This window comes from Asparagus officinalis, chromosome 7 (genome assembly GCF_001876935.1).
Source record: "Asparagus officinalis chromosome 7, Aspof.V1, whole genome shotgun sequence".
Lineage (NCBI taxonomy): Eukaryota > Viridiplantae > Streptophyta > Magnoliopsida > Asparagales > Asparagaceae > Asparagus > Asparagus officinalis.
Window position 1 is genome coordinate 13,648,684 of NC_033800.1, and position 20,557 is coordinate 13,669,240.

The window sequence follows — 20,557 nt, forward strand, 5'->3', positions numbered from 1 at the left end:
TTTTGGTTTAAATAAATAAAATATAAGAAATATATGCTCCAACATTCTCCTATTTATTCAAAAAATTATATAAAAACAGTAATAATAAATTTTTTTAAATTTTTACTATAAAATGACATATAAATATATCTTAAGATATACTTGTTGCCCCTCTTTATACCTATTATACTTCTCTTCTTATTTTCATCCCTTTCTTCTCATTATTTATTACAAAAGTGTTATGTTTTGATTCACATCAAAACTTCTTCTTAAAGCAATATAGTTGTGTCAAGCGTGAATGAATCATGAGTTTTGCGTAATTATCAAATTGTAATATTAGAAGGATGAATGAGCAATTAAAAGAATCCAGGTGAATAATCAAAGCATTAAAAGCACAAACATTTATACCTTTGCATGTTGCATACCCTAAAGTCATGGGTATTGCAAAATTATTTTTCAAATCTTAGTATTTACAAAACTATCAATGTCTCCAAAACAATCAACAGTTAACTTCAATAGGCTAATATTTACAATTGTATTGTAAATATTATTGACAATGTTATAGCCATTTTAATGATGGAAAATAATCACCCATGGACGGCAGATATGTGTCTCATACTCTCATATTATGCATAATTAAGTCAGCTCCTCAAGACAAATAGAGGCTCAGCTCGATCGATTTTACACACTGATATCTTAAGAGGACGACTTGAAAGGTGTCACATGTCGACGACCCGAAAGGTGTTGCGTGTCACCTCCCGGCTGAGTCGACTACTTAACCACTCCACTCGGCTAACTCATCGGCCAACATCTTGTAAGGGCGACTCTAAAGATGGTACTTCTCGATCACCAGACGAGTAGAAAGACGACGAAACGTCTCAGGCCTCGAGCCCCTCCTGTGCACTAATGACCAATCACTTCTCATTAAACTGAAATGACCTCTCCTCCACTCCTCGACTGACACTAGTAAAGTTGAAGCTGCCTTGGTCGCAAGTCTATGCCCGGCTAAATATACCATCTTAAAATCATTCCATTACTATAAAAGGAAAAAACTATTTTTCATTACAGGGTAAGTTTTTTCCCACTATTCTCTGAACTTAAGAACTACTACCGTTCATATTACTTCTCCTCGTAAGCCACCCACTAACTTGATCGTCGGATGAACAACCGGGTAATCACACCCCGCCCTCTAACAATCTGTTACTTGTACAGGGAAGTACAACTTGCCCAAGGACTAGACATTTAGAGAGTGAGAGGACCTCTGTAACCTTAATCCACTTTCATTTGATTGTGTGATTCCATACATCAACAGACAAAATAATTAGATATTTGCTTATCAAGTTGATGATTAGTTGAGGAACCATGGATCACCTTGGATGGATGGAAGGTTCCAATATGGCTTCCATGGTCATGGTTTTGATTCCCGTATAAAAAAAAGTTGATGATTAATTGATTTGGGGGTTCTCCCAAAAATTGACGATTTAGTGTTACTTTTGCAAATGCTAAGATTTAGGATAGTTTTACAAATATCCTCCCCGTAAGGGCTATATATGCAAATAACCTTATACTTTCATCTGGGACCGACCCCAGTCTCTGACTGACAATCGACCTTCAGAACGTGGCTTTAGAAATTACTGTCTTCTCTGAAGGCAACCGTACTCTGTCTTTGACTACCGGACCCAAGTCGCTCGAGTTCACCGGATGAGAAAAAGCGGTAACCTCACCGCCATCTTCACCATCAAACGGTAAGCTCTATTTTATCACCATTTCTTATTTAAAACAAAGAGGAATTCTACTTTCCTTTTTATTTTATTTTTCTATAGCAAGAAAGCTGTGCCTTCAAGCATCGTGCATGCATTTGACCTCCCCCTTTCTATTTTCTCTCTCCTCTTTCTCTTCCTCTTTCTATTCAAAATTTTTCATGTCGATTCCTTCTCTCTTCGATCGCCGATCGCATTAGAAATCTTCGAAGGTTAGTTGTGCGCAAGATGTTAGCTGTTTCTCTATTTTTAGGGCTTATCCATTTTTTTTATTGATTCCTTTTGATGGAATTTAGACGATCTCGATGACTTCGAAGCGGTGCATGAACGGTGGATGCGGTGCCACGTTGTCCGCCGAGGATTGGAGGAGGGGCTGGGCGCTGAGATCGGGCGGATTCGCTACGCTCTGCGATAAGTGCGGGTATGAAAATTTGCGTCTTTTTGTGAATCTGAGATCCTTATCTCGCTAAACATATCGAGTTTTCTTTATATAGATCAATTTTTGTCTGATTTTTAGGCTAATTTTCCGCAATATTTTTTACGGAGTACGTGGGTCTATTTGTGATATTTTTGGGGATTTCTATCATTGTTATAAAAACAAACTCAAATTACAATCATCTTATTGTACAAATGTTGTTATTTCTTTGATACCTCATATTAAAAAGATAAAAAAAATCAATTGAAAATATGAAAAGTAATAACTTATGGTACTCTGAATAGATAATTTCCGTTACTAATGACCGATTATCATTATAGCATAAGAGAAACGTTAAGCGAAATTAATTATCTAATTAAAGATTAAAATTCTTTCGATAAATCATGATATCTCTGTAAAAAAAAACTAGTTATTTGAGAAAAAAGTTTACATTATCTCAATAACACTATTTTAAGATTTAATTGCTCCTAATATATAGAGTGAAAAATTTTAAAATATAAACTCAACGTTAGATTCAGAAAGTCAGTCTTATTCCACATCAACATCCCCCAAGTTCATGAACATGATAATAATCTATGAGAAATAAAGAAGACAAACTCCATGTGGCATTTTTCAACATATCACTCCCTCCACCCTCTTTTCACCATTGATTCCTCGACTTGCAGGAGATCACATGTTTGAAAATGTACTGAGGTGAAAAAGAAATTTCCATAAAAATAATTAGTTTTCAAGGCAACACCTACAGGATATTCTTATAAACACTAAGAAGTATAATCCTTTTTTGTGTAGTGCTAAATATAAAATAGGGGAAAATATGGAAATTGAATCTAATTTCATATATATAAAAAACATAAAATATAAATTAGGATAAAAGCACTCATGTATATCTGTACCTTTCGTTCGTTATAATAGTACCAAACTTCCAATACATAATCATCTATGTTACCCGGGCACTTCTATCATGAGCCGTACCTCTACCCGACACATCCCTGTCTCCAAACTTCATGGACACTCCTTGGGTATATGCATACACTTGTCAACACTTCTTGGACGTACATCCTACACTTCATATATGTTTCTTGAAACTCATTAGACATGTGTCGGGTTTGTTTCAGCTCATATCCAAGTTTAAAACTATGATTTTAAAGGGTCGATTGGGTGTATAGTTCAAAACCAAGTTGTTTCCAATTTATAATAATCAACATATTAAAAAAGACTTAAAAGTAGGATATGAATTTTAATTATAGTAACACATGAATTGACAAACAATAGTGATCTTACATAAATCATTAATTTCTATATATATATGTGTGTACGTGTGTGTAGCCGTGTCCCTGTACCTTGCATATTACAAAATTGACATGTTCCATACCCGCACCCATACTCATTTCCATGCAACTAGATCATCAGGTTTATAATAATAATATTGAAACACAAAAGACTCTTCAATTTGTCTGTTGTCTCCATGTTGGAGATTCCATTGTCTGTCTCCATGTCGTATATTCTACTGTATGTCTCCAATGAGACTTTACTATCTTCATGTTTGACATCCTGCTATCTATCTTCATGTTGAAGGTTTTATTGGCTGTCTCCATATTGCGACCTACTCTCTGTTTCCATGTCAGAGATCCTAATATCTACCTCTATGACAGCAATTTTGCATGTTTGTCTCTCTCTCTAATAACAAGATATGCTAGACTTTTAGATCACTACTAGTTGTTGCTACTGTTGTCGAGGACTAGAGGGAGGTAACTACTTGGTGCAGATCAAGAAGATGGTCACTTCTTTTGTTAGGTCAAATGGTTCGCTTGATATTATCTAGAATTTTTTGCTTTTATGTAATTATTGGACATGATTTGATATACATGCTCCATCTTGAGGAGAGTATCAAAGTGGTTACGCTTTTATGTAATTATTGGACATGATTTGATATACATGCTCCATCTTGAGGAGAGTATCAAAGTGGTTACTTTATTAAGAAATTTAGAAAAAATATTTGATATACATGCTCCATCTTGAGGAGAGTATCAAAGTGGTTACTTTATTAAGAAATTTAGAAAAAATGTTTTTGTCCCATATTAAGAAATATGTAACTATATCCTACTTCTTCTAGTATAAATATTACATGACTATTCCTCTCTGGATAGAAGTCACTTTCCCACCATAACAATTAGGGGCAGAATGTATAATAATAATGTACTCAAGTTGATGAATGAATATAGATTTTGATGCCTAATTGTTATTGAATTAATATTCCTGCTCAAACCCTAATTTCTTCCCTTTTTCCTCCTTCCATCTTTTTCCCTTTTCTGCTCTATATCAATTGGTAACAAAACAAACCTTGATCCAGAATCCCCTTCACTTCTTTCTGGTTCTCACTCTCTTTTCACCCTCAAACTGGCAATCACTTCCCCCTCCTGCAGGCTGTCTTCATGTTGCCAATAAATATGACTCTACACCAATCAACGTAATGCCAATCAACATCACCTCTAGAACCTCCAGACAAACCCGACTTGCCCCTCCCCAAACTCTTTCATAGCCCCCTTTCATTTAATACTTTCTAGGAAATTGAGCTGATGGAAACCTTAAAAATTGAGGCTTTTAAGTTCCACTTTTCAAATTTCGGATTTGGACCAAATGAGTTCAAAATAATATCCTTCGAGATGGCAAATTCTAAAAAGTTATTGGAGTACAAACTTCAATTGAGACATCCTCATCTCTCATGCCAGTGATTTCACTCCACGGAGTCGAGTCATCAGGGTTGTTCTATAAACAAACTACTAAATTTCTTTCCTTTTAGGAATTGTTTTAGAGACAAACTCTACAATGCGGAAAAGCACAAGGGGGGAAGTTGGTGAGATAGCCCACAGATAGTGACATGGTAACTTCTTGATAAATTATATGTATGATCGGGTCGTGGACTTAATGGGTTAAACTTTTGGCTTGGAACTGGTATATTAGCGTATTGTGGATGTCTCGCTGGATGCTGACTTTAGTAGGCTACTGCCTCCATGCTCTTAAATAGCAGAAGGGAAACAAATGGACACCTAATAAAATGATATTTTTTTGCTTGACCATTACATAAGTTCTTCCTTAAAAATATTTTATGAGCTTAGTCTCTTGCAATATAATTTCTATTGATTTTATCTTACTCCATCTGTTGCTTAAATGTTGCTCTGTTTGATTCAGAATGGCATATGAGCAATCAGTTTTCTGCGACTTGTTTCACCAGAAAGAGTCTGGCTGGAGGGAGTGCCTTTTGTGTGGCAAGGTAAGACGGTGGCTTTGTAACACTTCTTTTTTAGTTTCCTTTCTTCCTACCACTTTTTCCATGTAAATTAGTACTTATTGGAATAATGCAGCGGCTTCATTGTGGATGTATTGCTTCCAAATCTTTATTCGAACTACTAGATGGCGGAGGAGTCCAGTGTATTAGCTGCATGAAGAATTCTGGACTTTCTGGACTTTCTTTTGTAAGCCAGTTTTCATGTGTTTGTAAATACATTTAACAAATGGATTATAGTCCACTTATGTGCGCATGCACACATTGAGAGGTAGAAGGAAGAAAGGTCTCATCCGTTTAAGACTTTTATGCAGATTCCAAGTGAAACCATTCAAGAATTTTTGCCTCAATCCAGTCAAAGAGTTCTCTCTCTAGCAGGTAGAAGTCTAAAAGACGAGAAGGCAAATGAAGACTCCAACGTACGAGTGGACGAGGATGTAATTAGCAAGGGCAAGGCCATTCAGTTAGGCAAAAACATGGAGGTTAACGGACAAAACAATATGCTTCTGGGCCGAAGAGAAAGCTTAAGTGGATCTTTTGGGCATATTAAAAGAGAGCAAATGGCATTTCATGCAGGGAAGGTGGGAAATGCACATATTTCAAATCAAGCTCATATTGCATCATCTCAAGTTTCCCAACGAGATTATGGTAAAGATGTTATGAAGGATAACATGCTATGTGAATCACTCACGCAGGCTTGTTTGAATATCAGCTTGGGGAATTCAAACCAAAGAACCACTATGGAACCTGCTCTTAGTACTGGAATTCGCCCATCTAGTGGAGTTGAAGATGGAAGGGATCAAAGTAGATCACTATCTGCTTTGCAGCAAGCGCAAAGGGCCCGCCATCTTCTTCCCAAGCCATCCAAAACAGGCCAAACATTTTCTTCAGAGGCATCAAAGGAGATGCTTTCAAATATGCGTGTCGCAAGACCCCCTGCTGAAGGTAGGGGACGGAATCAGTTACTTCCACGTTACTGGCCTAGGATCACAGATCAAGAACTACAGCAAATATCTGGAGAGTATCCAATCTAAATTCATATTGTAACTGGACCTGGAATGGTGTGATTTTCAATTGATTTTCTGTTATTTCATACCATTGCATTTCAATATATGCCATACATTGATTTCCTTAATTTCAAATTCCAATCTTGAAGTTCTAATTCAACCATCGTTCCACTATTTGAGAAAGTTTTGAGTGCAAGTGATGCTGGGAGGATTGGTCGTTTAGTTCTTCCTAAGGCATGTGCAGAGGTAATTCTCATCCTTTATTATGTGGTTCCTTGTGCTTACCCTTCAGCCTTTGCTTGTACAGCATGCTGCATGTTGTTAAAAAGGATACATTGTTCTTGCTCAAAGCAAATTGATGAATGCATGGAATTAGATTTTCTATCATGATCGACTTGTTTTCTGCTTAAACACTTGTATGCACTATGCAATGCACTGTTCGTTGCCCATCAGACTGTGCAGTTGCAAAATGTGGCATTGAGTTTTGTTGTTTTAGCAGTGTGTTTGTCTTGGCTATTGTTATATTACTCTTTTTCTCGCCTTTACACCATGAGTGCAAGATGGCTGATTTGTTTGTTCTTGGCTATTGTTATATTACTCTTTTTCTCGCCTTTACACCATGAGTGCAAGATGGCTGATTTGTTTGTGAAGCTCAGATGTGGGAAACAACATTTTCTCGCCTTTACACCATGAGTGCAAGATGGCTGATTTGTTTGTGAAGCTCAGATGTGGGAAACAACACATTTCTGTTTCTCGTTTCCTTTCCTTCGTTAGTGCGTTTTATTTAAGTTTCTTTTGCAGGCCTATTTCCCTCCAATTTCTCAACCAGAAGGTCTTCCATTAAAGATTCAAGATGCTAAGGGAAAAGAGTGGCATTTCCAGTTTAGATTTTGGCCAAATAATAACAGCAGAATGTATGTTCTGGAGGGTGTTACTCCATGTATACAGTCCCTGCAATTGCAAGCTGGTGATACAGGTAATGAGAATCCCCATCACTAAGAGTGGAAAACTGTACCTGGTTATTCCTTATCACGGCAGCCATGACCAGTTATAGTCTTTAATCTGTAACCTGATGATGCACATTCCTTCTGTTTTTTCTCAGAATTCAGTGAACTAATTTCTAGCTTCCCTATGGTCTGACCTGTCTATCAGAATATCCAAACATATTATCGAGTCAAAGATCTTTACCTTCTATTCAATTGGTCATCAATGCTTATACAGTCCAAAATGTCTTACTTATATGAGTTAAAACTTTTCTATAGGTAAAACAAGTAGCATCACATGTATTCACCTGCTGGATGGCTTCTCATGTATGGTTGGGCATTGCACACTCTACAATTTTTTAAAGAGAAATGACTTGGCATGCAGAGAAATGGAATGTGTAGTACCATCACATGTATTCTTCTATATAGCGCTTTGGAAAACTATGTGTGCATTCATAATAGCAGCTTTAATGTGAATACATGCCTATTGCCCACATAAGCCTCACCCATGCTTTTCCAACATGTAAGACTCATACTAACAATTAGTGTGTGTATTCTGTTTTTATTTATTTAGAGAATTTTTTGGAAAATTTGTTTGGGATTAGTAGGGTCGGGAATTATAAGTAGAAGATCATGTAACCTTCCTACAAATTCTGATGTACTATTGCACTATAGAATGTACTTCCATGGTAAATAAATCACATGTTTTGTATTTTACAGTCTCTGCTTTGAAACCAGGTTCTATCTCAACCTCATAAACCTTTGTCTGTAGAGAAGTACAAAAAAGATCTATTTGCAATTATCATATGTAAATCATGCTTGATTCATGTTTTATTAGTCAACTCTTTGAACATACATGGGTCTGAATGGATGTATCAACATCTTTTGACATCGTTTGGAGATCGAAACGGTCTTTTGGATGAAAACAATTGGCACTAGAATGTGTATACATAAGGATTGAGGATTTTGTATTATAGTTAATGGATGAAGTGATTGAACACTGGAAGTACTAATCATTTTCCAAAGTTGTCTATAGCTGGTATCAGTTATTTAGGCGTGCATTATGTTTCCTCACACTTTGTTTAATGTTTTCATGCTTCTTGCAGGACACGAGTTTTGAAATGCCTATTTTCTTTAACCTTATTGTACAGTAATTTTCATCCTTGCGTGTGCTTATTTTGGTATGTTTAGCATTGACAGAGAAAATTAAAAATGAGTGATTTATTCTCCTTTTGGGGGCCTCTGTCTTACAGTAACTTTCAGTCGGATGGATCCTGAAGGAAAACTCATTATGGGATTTCGAAAGGCGACTAACTCTGTGCCTTTGCAGGTAAAGAACCTCCCTGAAATCTTTTTCATTATGGGATTTCGAAAGGCGACTAACTCTGTGCCTTTGCAGGTAAAGAACCTCCCTGAAATCTTTTTCTACTTGGTCAACAACATGCACCCACTCTGTAAATTTCTGTTGTTGTCAGAACCATTTCCTGTAATTTGGATTATTCCTTGTATCATGCACCCACTCTGTAAATTTCTGTTGTTGTCAGAACCATTTCCTGTAATTTGGATTATTCCTTGTATCAATAGAGATTAATCTATACTATGCATATTTTAGTAGGCATCAGCGCGGTCAACCTAAAATACTGCTTTAGTTGTGATTTTATTAATGTTATAAACGTCCGGCAGGATTCTCAGATATCTGCAATTGCTAATGCTGGTCTTGGCAATGAAACTTTCTTTTCGGGTGTTACTGAGAACCTATCTATAGTAAGTGGTTACTCTGGACTTCTTCAGTCACTGAAGGGAACTGCGGCTCCGCGCTTGAGCTATTTTTCTGAACATTTGAATTTAGCTGACAGTGATGTTAGTTGGCAAAAGACAGACACTCATGGAGGCAGGTCAAATGACGGATTCCTGTTGCAGCCTTCACTGGCTCAAGAGAAGAAAAGAAGCCGTAATATTGGTGGCAAAAGCAAGAGGCTACATATGGATAACGATGACGCTTTAGAACTGAAGCTTTCATGGGAGGAGGCACAAGACTTGCTGCGCCCACCTCCAAGTGCCAAACCTAGTGTTGTAATGATCGAGGATCAGGAGTTTGAAGAATACGAGGTGAACATTTATAGACATCTGGTTATTTTTACTGCATTTCTTATGCCGTACTTCATGCAGCTAATTCTTCCATTTGAAACATTACTATGTATCTGCAGGAACCCCCAGTTTTTGGCAAGAGAACAATTTTCACAGCCCAATTATCTGGGTAAGGACAATGGTCTTTCATAATTTAATTATTTATTGTGTAAAATTTCACATTAAGGATACATATGAGTGAGTATATATGAGCATGAATAATAATGTGTGTATTTATCTTAAATCATAGTACTATTTCTTCATATATTTCTAGTCATATATTTTACTCTGGAAATTGGCATTCATATATATAAATTATGCGCAGCTTGTGACATAAAAGCACAAAAAAGGGAAAGTTTTCCTAGGTACACTTTATTGAAAATGTCACAATCTTACATGTGATTTGTATACTTGGTAGAAAACTTATATGTGCTTGACTTGAAGGGGTTAAGCTGATGTCAAACTGAAATTCATAGTGCAATGACTTGATTCATATCACATCATTCCCAGAAATAGAAAAATGTTACTGAATTACTGCAAATATAAATGGTTGATTTCCCTTCTTTTTTCCTTCTCCTTTTTTTTCCTTGAGCAAGTTAGTATTAAGGATTTAGTCAAAATTCAATAAAAACAATGCAAGTGCTTGATTTGAAGTTTGGAGTTCAAAGCTAAATGTTCATTTGAATTTAGACTATAAATTTCTAATTACATACACAAATTTGGTTTTGCAGAAATCTAACATTCTCGATAACTAATATTCTCAGTTTTATTTTGATTTAATGTTGAATAACTGAGAGTATATTATCAGGGAACAAGATCAATGGATTCAATGTGATGATTGCTTCAAATGGCGTCGTTTGCCTGTGGATGTTCTTGTTCCTTCAAACTGGACGTGTGCTGACAACACATGTGACCCGAGAAGGTTAGCTTTTTGTTTCTGCAAGACTTGCTTAACCTTTCATGTGATATCAATCATGATTTCTTGTTTAGGTGCGAATATGTGCAATTTGATTTTCTTGATTATGATTCTACGTGTATTGTGTTTTGCACTAACTATTTAAAAGCTGTTTCCCGCATAAAGAGACTTGTAGTAGTTGTTCTTCAAACTATCTTTTTGAGTCTCACCATGGTAATTGAACGTCAATGTTTTTGTTGACATTAGTAATATTTGTAAGGGGTTATGTGTAAGTTGTGTAGGGCCTATATAAGCCCAAGAGATCTCCTAATAGGGTTAGGGTTTGTATTATCAACTTGGTATCAGAGCCATCCTCTAAACCCTAGCCCCCCCGGTGATTAAGCAGGCCAACACTTTTTGTAAAGTTTACATATAGGAAGTATGTCCTTATCTATAAATCTTACAAAATTAGCATTTCGACATGTCTTCTAGGATGTCTAATAATTAAAGAGCAAACAGAGGTGAACACTTCAAACATGGAATGCGAAACAAGAAGGCTGACAGTTAGAAGTGAGCCTCACTGATACTATGGAATCTTCTTAAGGGAAACAATTTTTCTGGATGTTGATTAGAAAAGAACAAGCGCAGCGGAGGTCATCAATGGTAAGGATTTTGGTCAAATTGCTGAGGTACTTGGTGGAAAAGAATGTTGAAGACATAACACGCAAATTGCAGGGGTTTCAGAATTTGGTGTTATTGAAAGAGGAGTTTGTGTAGTTTTTAGTGGAAATGCGAAACGAGATGGCTGACAATAAGGAGTGAGCCTCACTGATACTATTGAATCTTCTAAGGAAAACAACTTTTGTGGATATTGGTTAGGGAAAAAAAGTGCAGTTAAGGTCACAAACAGTAAGACATTATTTTGTTTGAAGTGCTAAGGGACTCGGTGGAAAAGAATGTTTGATGACACAATATGCAAATTGCAGGGGTTTCAGAATTTGGTCGAAAGAGGAGTTTGTGTAGCTGTTAGTGGAAAAGGATTTCAAGATAAATAGTAAAAGAGTCATTCTCAGGAATCACACCATATAGCATTTTGGCCTAAAATCACACTTAAGACCCAGTTTGTTTCCTCATTGATTTGGTCCACTATGTTGTTCTGGCTTAGTGGCAGGTGGCATTGATTATGAGAGTCAGGTCAGTGTTCTTGATTCATGTTTGATTAAGGATTCAGCAGGTGGTTTCTTTTGTTTTTGTTTGCAGGTAGTTGTTATATGAGCCACTAGAGGTTGAAGAACAGAAAAGAGAATACAAATAAACTAACAGAAAATATTAACTTTCATGTAAAAATTTATACTATTGCACTGATGATTAAAATTTTTAAAGATCAAACTCTACAAATTGCAGATATATACAATTTTCCTGTCCATGTTCTATAGAACTGTTAGCTGGAAACCTTGATTTCTACTTTCGCTTGCCAAATACATGCTTCTGTCCTGCAGATTTCCCCCCTTTAATGTACAACTCCGACTAGCAGTAACAGAGTCATGAATGCAAAACTAAACTCCACATAGCAGCAACAGTTTCATGAATTCAAAACTTTTATGAATTCAAAACTATTTTTTTTGTAGGATAATTTTCAGCCAATGAAATTATTTTTTTATCCTTCTTGTTTATTGTGTTTTTTATTCTTAATTCCTGGTATGTCCTCACAAGCTTAGCTTTATCTTTTTTTTTTCAGACATTTTCTTCCCACTAAGCGTACTTCTTCCGAATAATGATACTGAAGTATATTAATTAACTGCTCTTGACTTAATTGACGTGTATGGTCTGTTTGCAGATCTTCTTGTTCTGTGCCGGATGAATTGAGCCCAACAGAAATACATAATCTTCTTCGACAGGATGCAGGTGCGCAACCTGTCTTTTATAATTCATGATGTGGGACGAGAAGGGGAAGGTTTTTTCACATGGCAACAGATGCTTGCCTCATTTACAGACTAAAGTGCATCAGTAAAGAAGCCCCAATCTTATTGGAGTATTTTGTACATGGTAGGGACTTGAGGGTTCTTACTGCATTCTCCATTGTAGAGAACCACCTGAATGGAAACAAGAATGTGATGGTAAAGAAGCCCCAATTTTATTGAAGTATTTTGTACATGGTAGGGACTTGAGGGTTTTTAGTGCATTCTCCATTGTAGAGAACCACCTGAATGGAAACAAGAATGTGATGGTAAAGAAGCCCCAATTTTATTGAAGTATTTTGTACATGGTAGGGACTTGAGGGTTTTTAGTGCATTCTCCATTGTAGAGAACCACCTGAATGGAAACAAGAATGTGATGGTGTAAAGAAAAGGAAAGGAGAGGATAACAAGTGGAAGGAAACGTTTCTAGCTACCTAGAAGTAAAATATAGATAAAAAGTTTCCTTTTTTTTCTTCACTTCTTCTTTCACTTGCCTAACTGGAAATATTTTCAATCCCTTTACTTTCCCGCTTCCTTATGAATCTAATTTGCTTAGGAGATTCGGGTGGACGTGGACAGTTCGGAGGGCGTGGTCGTGGCCGTGGGGGTCGACGAGGTGGAAGGGGAGCAGGCAACCGGGCGAATCTGATGATAGCAGAAGGAGGAGAAGAAGCTGAGGTGATCTTTACTGAGGAGGATCAGGCGCTCCTGGCGATACTCAGGAGAAAGCAGCAAGTAGCAGGGGATGGAGACAGGAGGAGTGGGACAGAGGAGGCATCCACATCATTCTTCGTCAGAGGCAACACTGCTACCTATGCTCATCCGACCAAAGGTACTGATGACATACATGCTCTTGCTTCCATATCTTCCGACAAATCATCAGAATGGATAGTCGACTCCGGTGCGTCTCGACATGTGACAGGTAATGCTAGTGAGTTCTCATCATATACTCACCTAGCATCGCCTGATAGTATTCAAACAGCTGATGGTACATTTCAGCCTGTGGTTGGTAAGGGTATAGTTGATTGTACTGGTTCAGTAACTTTGTCCAATGTTTTGCATGCTCCTTCCTTTCCAGTCAACCTTTTATCCATTAGTGCTATCATCCTTCAACTAAAATGCATTGTTTCCTTTGATATTCCCAAGGTGATCTTCCAGGAGAAGGGGACAGGGCGGAGACTTGGGACTGGCACATGGCGTAGTGGACTGTGGTATCTGGATCGTGAAGGACTGGATTCAGCATTGGTGTCAATGATAGAGAGAGCAGAAGTAGGATCTGAGATGAGTGCTGAGAGTGTGTTGATGCTTCATCACCAGCGTTTGGGACACTCATCTTTTAATGTTTTAAGTAGGTTGTATCCATCTCTATTTGAGAAAGCAAATAAGCAGCACCTTGTATGTGATGCATGTGAGCTTGGAAAACTTACTAGAAGTTCTTACGTAAGTTCTGGTCATAGGAGTTCTCGTGTATTCGAACTGATACATTCAGATGTTTGGGGACCTTGTTCTACAAGTTCTATGAATGGATACAAGTATTTTGTTACTTTTATTGATTGTTTCTCCCGCGTTACTTGGTTGTACCTGATGAAAAATAAGAGTGAAGTGTTTAGTTGCTTTCAAAATTTTCATAGGTATGCTCAGACTCAATACGGCGCTGTGGTGAAGGTATTAAGATCTGATAATGGGACAGAGTATACTAACAAAACGTTTGGGGAATACTTGTCAGCTCAGGGAATACAACACCAGACTACGTGTCCATACACACCTGCTCAAAATGGAGTAGCTGAAAGAAAGAATAGACATCTTTTAGAGGTTGCTAGAAGTATGATGATCTCTATGAATGTCCCAGAAACATTATGGGGACAAGCAGTGTTGACCGCGGCAGCACTAATCAACAGAATGCCCTCGAGAGTGCTGGATTGGAAGTCTCCGTGTGAGTTGTTGAAGGGAGATAATGGTGGGCTTCTTCCACTCAAGGTGTTTGGCTGTGTGTGCTTTGTGAAAGACAACAGGCCATCAGTCGGGAAGCTTGCCCCTAGAGCGGTGAAATGTATTTTTGTGGGATATTCTGCTACTCAGAAGGGCTATGTTTGCTGGAGCCCGGTGGAGAAAAGGTTGTTTGTGAGTATGGATGTGCACTTTCGAGAACTCGAGCCATATTACACCCGGAAGGTAACTTCATCCGTTGATAACTCGCCTAATACTGGAAGTATGCGGCGAGAGGAGGAGAATGTGGAGAAATCAATGTCTGAGAATGGTGAGAGATCGGAAAAATCAATTTCTGTAACGATTCCTTGGGAAGGAGACTTGGTTGAGGAGGAGCAAGTGAATGAAGACGACGAGGAGATTGAGACAAGAGGTGTTAGGCCAACGGCTCAGGGAGAACTACTTACCTATAGTAGGAAGGGGAAACAAATTGCGGGAACAGTACCAACAGTACCTACAGTGCCACTGGTGCCAAGTCCCTTGCCAACGCCTGCCCCGACTCCTGAGACACCTACACCACCACAAGATTCCTCTCAAGGTGACTCCATTTCTCTTCCTATTCCTCCCACACCAATAACTGTACGGAGGACTACTCGCAGTAATGCGGGAAATCCTCCCGATAGATATGGTTGGGATCTTGCTCAGTTTGTATCATATTCTAACATCCACCCTGCACATGGAGCATTCATTGCATCTCTGGACTCTGTTACTATTCCTAACAATTGGCAGGTTGCAAAGAAGGACCAGAAATGGAAAGCTGCTATGCACGAAGAGCTAAGGGCCCTTGAGAAGAACCGCACTTGGGAGTTAGTAAAACTACCAAAAGGGAAGAGAGCAGTTGGATGCAAGTGGGTCTTCACTGTGAAGCAGAATCCAGATGGACAGGTTGAGCGCTACAAAGCTCGTCTGGTGGCAAAAGGATATAGTCAGACATACGGCATCGACTATGATGAGACTTTTGCACCAGTAGCGAAGATGAGCACTGTTCGAACCTTGATCTCTCTGGCAGTAAATGGTGGATGGAAGCTACACCAATTAGATGTGAAGAATGCATTTCTTCATGGAGATCTGGTGGAAGAGGTATACATGGAAATTCCGCCAGGATTCAACACAGAACAGACAGTGGGCAAGGTCTGCAGATTGAAGAAGTCTCTATATGGCCTGAAACAATCTCCTCGTGCTTGGTTCGACAGATTTAGGCGGGCTATGATAGGTATGGGATACCGGCAGATTAACGCTGATCATACCGTGTTCTTCCGACGAAATGAAGGTTACATCACTGTGCTTGCGGTATATGTGGATGATATGATCATTACAGGGGATGATGAGGAGGAGATTGCCAAACTCAAAGTGAGACTGGGTAAGGAGTTCGAGGTGAAAGATCTTGGCTTGCTTCGATACTTTCTTGGAATAGAAATAGCTCGCGGAGCGGAGGGGATTGTCTTATCCCAGAGAAAGTATGCACTGGATCTTCTTAAAGAGACAGGGATGTTAGGGTGTAAACCTGCAACTACACCGATCGACCAGAAGTTCAAGCTGGGTGCTGAGGCTGGAGAACCAGTTGATCGTGACAGATACCAAAGGCTGGTAGGGAGGTTGATCTATCTGAGTCACACACGTCCCGATATCTCTTTTGCAGTGAGCGTGGTGAGCCGCTACATGCATGATCCAAGGAAGGGTCATATGGACGCTGTGTACCAGATTCTGAGATATCTGAAGAGTGCCCCTGGAAAGGGACTGATATTCAGGAAAAATGGACATGTGAGCATCGAGGGTTATTGTGACTCTGATTGGGCTAGCTGTGCTAATGACAGGAGGTCCACCTCGGGATACTGCATCTTTGTAGGAGGCAACTTAGTCTCGTGGAAGAGCAAGAAGCAATCGGTGGTGGAAACAGTCTGTGGTGGCGAGATCGACAGCTGAGGCAGATTATAGAGCTATGGCCTTAGGAGTTGCTGAGTTGTTATGGTTGAAGAGTATGCTGGTTGAGCTGAAGCTGGATCAAGGAGCTAAGATAAAGTTATGGTGTGACAACAAGTCAGCTATCAGTATCGCCAACAACCCAGTGCAGCATGATAGAACCAAACACATCGAGATCGATAGGTTCTTCATCAAAGAGAAGTTGGATAGTGGACTACTAGAGCTAAGTCATGTTTCAACTAAGGACCAGGCAGCAGATTGTCTGACTAAAGGACTTAGCTCATTAGACATGATTAGAGGATGTGACAAGATGGGCTTAGTGGATATCTTTCGCCCATCTTGAGGAGGAGTGTTGACATTAGTAATATTTGTAAGGGGTTATGTGTAAGTTGTGTAGGGCCTATATAAGCCCAAGAGATCTCCTAATAGGGTTAGGGTTTGTATTATCAACTGTTTTCTTTTCTTCCCTTTCTGCTTTTGCGGGCTACAAAGTTGAAACAGGAGGAATACATGTATATGAATCTATTCTCTCTTCTTGATTGATTGGAGAGAGAGAGAAAGGGGCAAGTATTGGTGAGAGAATGCATTTCTTCTGATTTTTTGTCTCAAGGGGTTGGTGATTAAGCAGGCCAACACTTTTTGTAAAGTTTACATATAGGAAGTATGTCCTTATCTATAAATCTTACAAAATTAGCATTTCGACATGTCTTCTAGGATGTCTAATAATTAAAGAGCAAACAGAGGTGAACACTTGAAACATGGAATGCGAAACAAGAAGGCTGACAGTTAGAAGTGAGCCTCACTGATACTATGGAATCTTCTTAAGGGAAACAATTTTTCTGGATGTTGATTAGAAAAGAACAAGCGCAGCGGAGGTCATCAATGGTAAGGATTTTGGTCAAATTGCTGAGGTACTTGGTGGAAAAGAATGTTGAAGACATAACACGCAAATTGCAGGGGTTTCAGAATTTGGTGTTATTGAAAGAGGAGTTTGTGTAGTTTTTAGTGGAAATGCGAAACGAGATGGCTGACAATAAGGAGTGAGCCTCACTGATACTATTGAATCTTCTAAGGAAAACAACTTTTGTGGATGTTGGTTAGAAAAAAAGGTGCAGTTAAGGTCACAAACAGTAAGACATTATTTTGTTTGAAGTGCTAAGGGACTCGGTGGAAAAGAATGTTTGATGACACAATATGCAAATTGCAGGGGTTTCAGAATTTGGTCGAAAGAGGAGTTTGTGTAGCTGTTAGTGGAAAAGGATTTCAAGATAAATAGTAAAAGAGTCATTCTCAGGAATCACACCATATAGCATTTTGGCCTAAAATCACACTCTAAGACCCACTTTGTTTCCTCATTGATTTGGTCCACTATGTTGTTCTGGCTTAGTGGCAGGTGGCATTGATTATGAGAGTTAGGTCAGTGTTCTTGATTCATGTTTGATTAAGGATTCAGCAGGTGGTTTCTTTTGTTTTTGTTTGCAGGTAGTTGTTATATGAGCCACTAGAGGTTGAAGAACAGAAAAAAAGAATACAAATAAACTAACAGAAAATAGTAACTTTCATGTAAAAATTTATACTATTGCACTGATGATTAAAATTTTTAAAGATCAAACTCTACAAATTGCAGATATATACAATTTTCCTGTCCATGTTCTATAGAAATGTTAGCTGGAAACCTTTATTTCTACTTTCGCTTGCCAAATACATGCTTCTGTCCTGCAGATTTCCCCCCTTTAATGTACAACTCCGCCCCTTTAATGTACAACTCCGATTAGCAATAACAGAGTCATGAATGCAAAACTAAACTCCACTTAGCAGCAATAGTTTCATGAATTCAAAACTATCTTTTTTGTAGGATAATTTTCAGCCAATGAAATTATTTTTTATCCTTCTTGTTTATTGTGTTTTTTATTCTTAAGTCCTGGTATTTCCTCACAAGCTTAGCTTTATCTCTTTTTTTTCAGAGACATTTTCTTCCCACTAAGCGTACTTCTTCCAAATAATGATACTGAAGTATATTAATTAACTGCTCTTGACTTAAATTGACGTGTATGGTCTGTTTGCAGATCTTCTTGTTCTGTGCCGGATGAATTGAGCCCAACAGAAATACATAATCTTCTTCGACAGGATGCAGGTGCGCAACCTGTCTTTTATAATTCATGATGTGGGACGAGAAGGGGAAGGTTTTTTCACATTGCAACAGATGCTTGCCTCATTTACAGACTAAAGTGCATCAGTAAAGAAGCCCCAATCTTATTGGAGTATTTTGTACATGGTAGGGACTTGAGGGTTCTTACTGCATTCTCCATTGTAGAGAACCACCTGAATGGAAACAAGAATGTGATGGTAAAGAAGCCCCAATTTTATTGGAGTATTTTGTACATGGTAGGGACTTGAGGGTTTTTAGTGCATTCTCCATTGTAGAGAACCACCTGAATGGAAACAAGAATGTGATGGTGTAAAGAAAAGGAAAGGAGAGGATAACAAGTGGAAGGAAACGTTTCTAGCTACCTAGAAGTAAAATATAGATAAAAAGTTTCCTTTTTTTTCTTCACTTCTTCTTTCACTTGCCTAACTGGAAATATTTTCAATCCCTTTACTTTCCCACTTCCTTATGAATCTAATTTGCTTAAAATTGTTAATGCAAACTGCAAAGGACAATAACTCAAGGATAGGTTATCTTCTCTGACCTGATACAGATGCTTGATTTTCTGAAATTGAAAAAAAAGTAGGGTGGCCATTCTTTCCTCGTGAACATAGAAGTCATTACCTCTCTTTTCAATTGATATGTATGGTTTAATGCAGTTCTGAAAGGTCTGTGTAACTATTCTTACCTGTTCTTTGAAATTTGAGGCATACACGTGTCATTACATAATATAGATACCAACTTACCCAAGTTCAAGCTCTATTTAAGTGTATGTAGTTCAGTATTAGAACGGTCTAGTTTGTGATCAAGCTCATTAGTTGTGCTTGATCGTTCTTCAACCATCTTGGATCCTTTTTGAGTTAATACCTTCCAAAAATTATGCAGAAATAAAAATGATGAGAACTCCATCAATCTCCAAGCAGAACACTCCAGACTTTGAAGCATCCGGCCTCGACGCCTTAGCCACTGCTGCATCTATCGGTGACACAACAAATCAAGCCACAGTCTCAGCTTCTGCAACTACAACCAAGCACCCAAGGCACCGTCCAGGCTGCACTTGCATTGTTTGCATCCAGCCCCCCAGTGGCAAAGGCCCAAAACACCACCCAAATTGTACATGTAATGTGTGTTTAACTGTAAAACGACGGTTTAAAACCCTAATGCTTCGCAAGAAAAAGCGACAGTCTGAGCGTGAAGAAGCTGAAGCCAACAAAAGGTTGATGCTTCCATGGGGAGCCAAAGAAGAAATTGAAGGGAGTAGTATCCAAAAGGAGAATGAATTGGGCATAGACGCTGGAAAAGCCACTGTAGTGGGTGATATTGATACAGGAAAAGGGAAGATAGATTTGAATTGCCAACCAGAGGGGCTTCAGTCTTCATCTAGGGTTAGCATGATGAGCCTACTTCATGTGGCTAGTCTCCCATTGGAGAATTATTTGAAGCAGAATGGACTTACGAGTTTGACCTGTGAACAGCAGGTGAGCTCGAGTTCAGTTACGGTTCCACAAGCAATGCCTGTTGATGAGAGCGAGGAGAGGACACCTGATGAAGAGGGCAGTGGTGATGAAGGGCATATTTGCTCCGAAACTGCGAAAAGTGATGCATCTTGAAACTTTACGCATAGTCTTGGTTTGGAAATGGGCATATTTGTTGTGAATGACAATACTACACGATCCTTATCTTTTTTTCCCTGGTTTCACCTGTGCCTTTCCCTTGGTGGGTATATGTGTGTTATGTCTGGCTTTATTGAATATTCATTTGTGCTAGTGAGGCTATAGCAGGTTCATAGATTACCACAGGTTGTGTTCATTGTTTGGTTGGATTTTTTTATGATGTTATATAATGGTTGGTACTTGTTTTCTTTTTGCTGTCAGGATGTTTTCATGTGTTAAGTATCCAGTGATCAGTCCTAGCTGGTGGGCTTAGAAATTGTGCAAGTCTTTATTTTGCTCATATAAATGTTTTCTGTTTATTTTTCATGTGAATTGGCAGGTAAGAAGTTTATTTGTTCAAGTCTGGTGGTTCAATTGTTCATGAATACATCATTGAATGTCCAGGGAATGCAATTAATATATGG

General features: G+C 38.5%; 1 protein-coding gene across 3 annotated transcripts; it reads left to right on the forward strand.

The window, feature by feature from the left end:
• LOC109849810 (B3 domain-containing protein Os07g0679700-like) lies at positions 1,618-20,341 on the forward strand. 3 transcript variants are annotated; one of them, XM_020419691.1, is made up of 14 exons: positions 1,760-1,951; positions 2,036-2,160; positions 5,365-5,446; positions 5,538-5,648; positions 5,773-6,039; positions 6,154-6,479; positions 6,615-6,711; positions 7,267-7,441; positions 8,702-8,778; positions 9,132-9,557; positions 9,656-9,705; positions 10,384-10,497; positions 12,308-12,375; positions 19,366-20,341. In XM_020419691.1, exons 2-14 carry the CDS (start codon positions 2,045-2,047, stop codon positions 20,088-20,090), a joined length of 2,634 nt encoding a protein of 877 aa, XP_020275280.1. In that variant the 5' UTR covers positions 1,760-1,951; positions 2,036-2,044; the 3' UTR covers positions 20,091-20,341. The 3 variants fall into 3 exon arrangements, with proteins under 3 accessions (XP_020275279.1, XP_020275278.1, XP_020275280.1); XM_020419690.1 differs by lacking the exon at positions 1,760-1,951 and adding an exon at positions 1,618-1,724 and having other exon boundaries at positions 5,773-6,479; XM_020419689.1 differs by having other exon boundaries at positions 1,759-1,951; positions 5,773-6,479.

Coding starts and splice junctions, on each gene's coding strand:
- LOC109849810 (XM_020419690.1), top strand. CDS start 2,045: ATGACTTCGAAGCGGTGCATGAACGGTGGATGCGGTGCCACGTTGTCC. Junction 6,712..7,266: donor TTCCTAAGGCATGTGCAGAG/GTAATTCTCATC, acceptor TTTCTTTTGCAG/GCCTATTTCCCTCCAATTTC. Junction 9,706..10,383: donor TTCACAGCCCAATTATCTGG/GTAAGGACAATG, acceptor GTATATTATCAG/GGAACAAGATCAATGGATTC.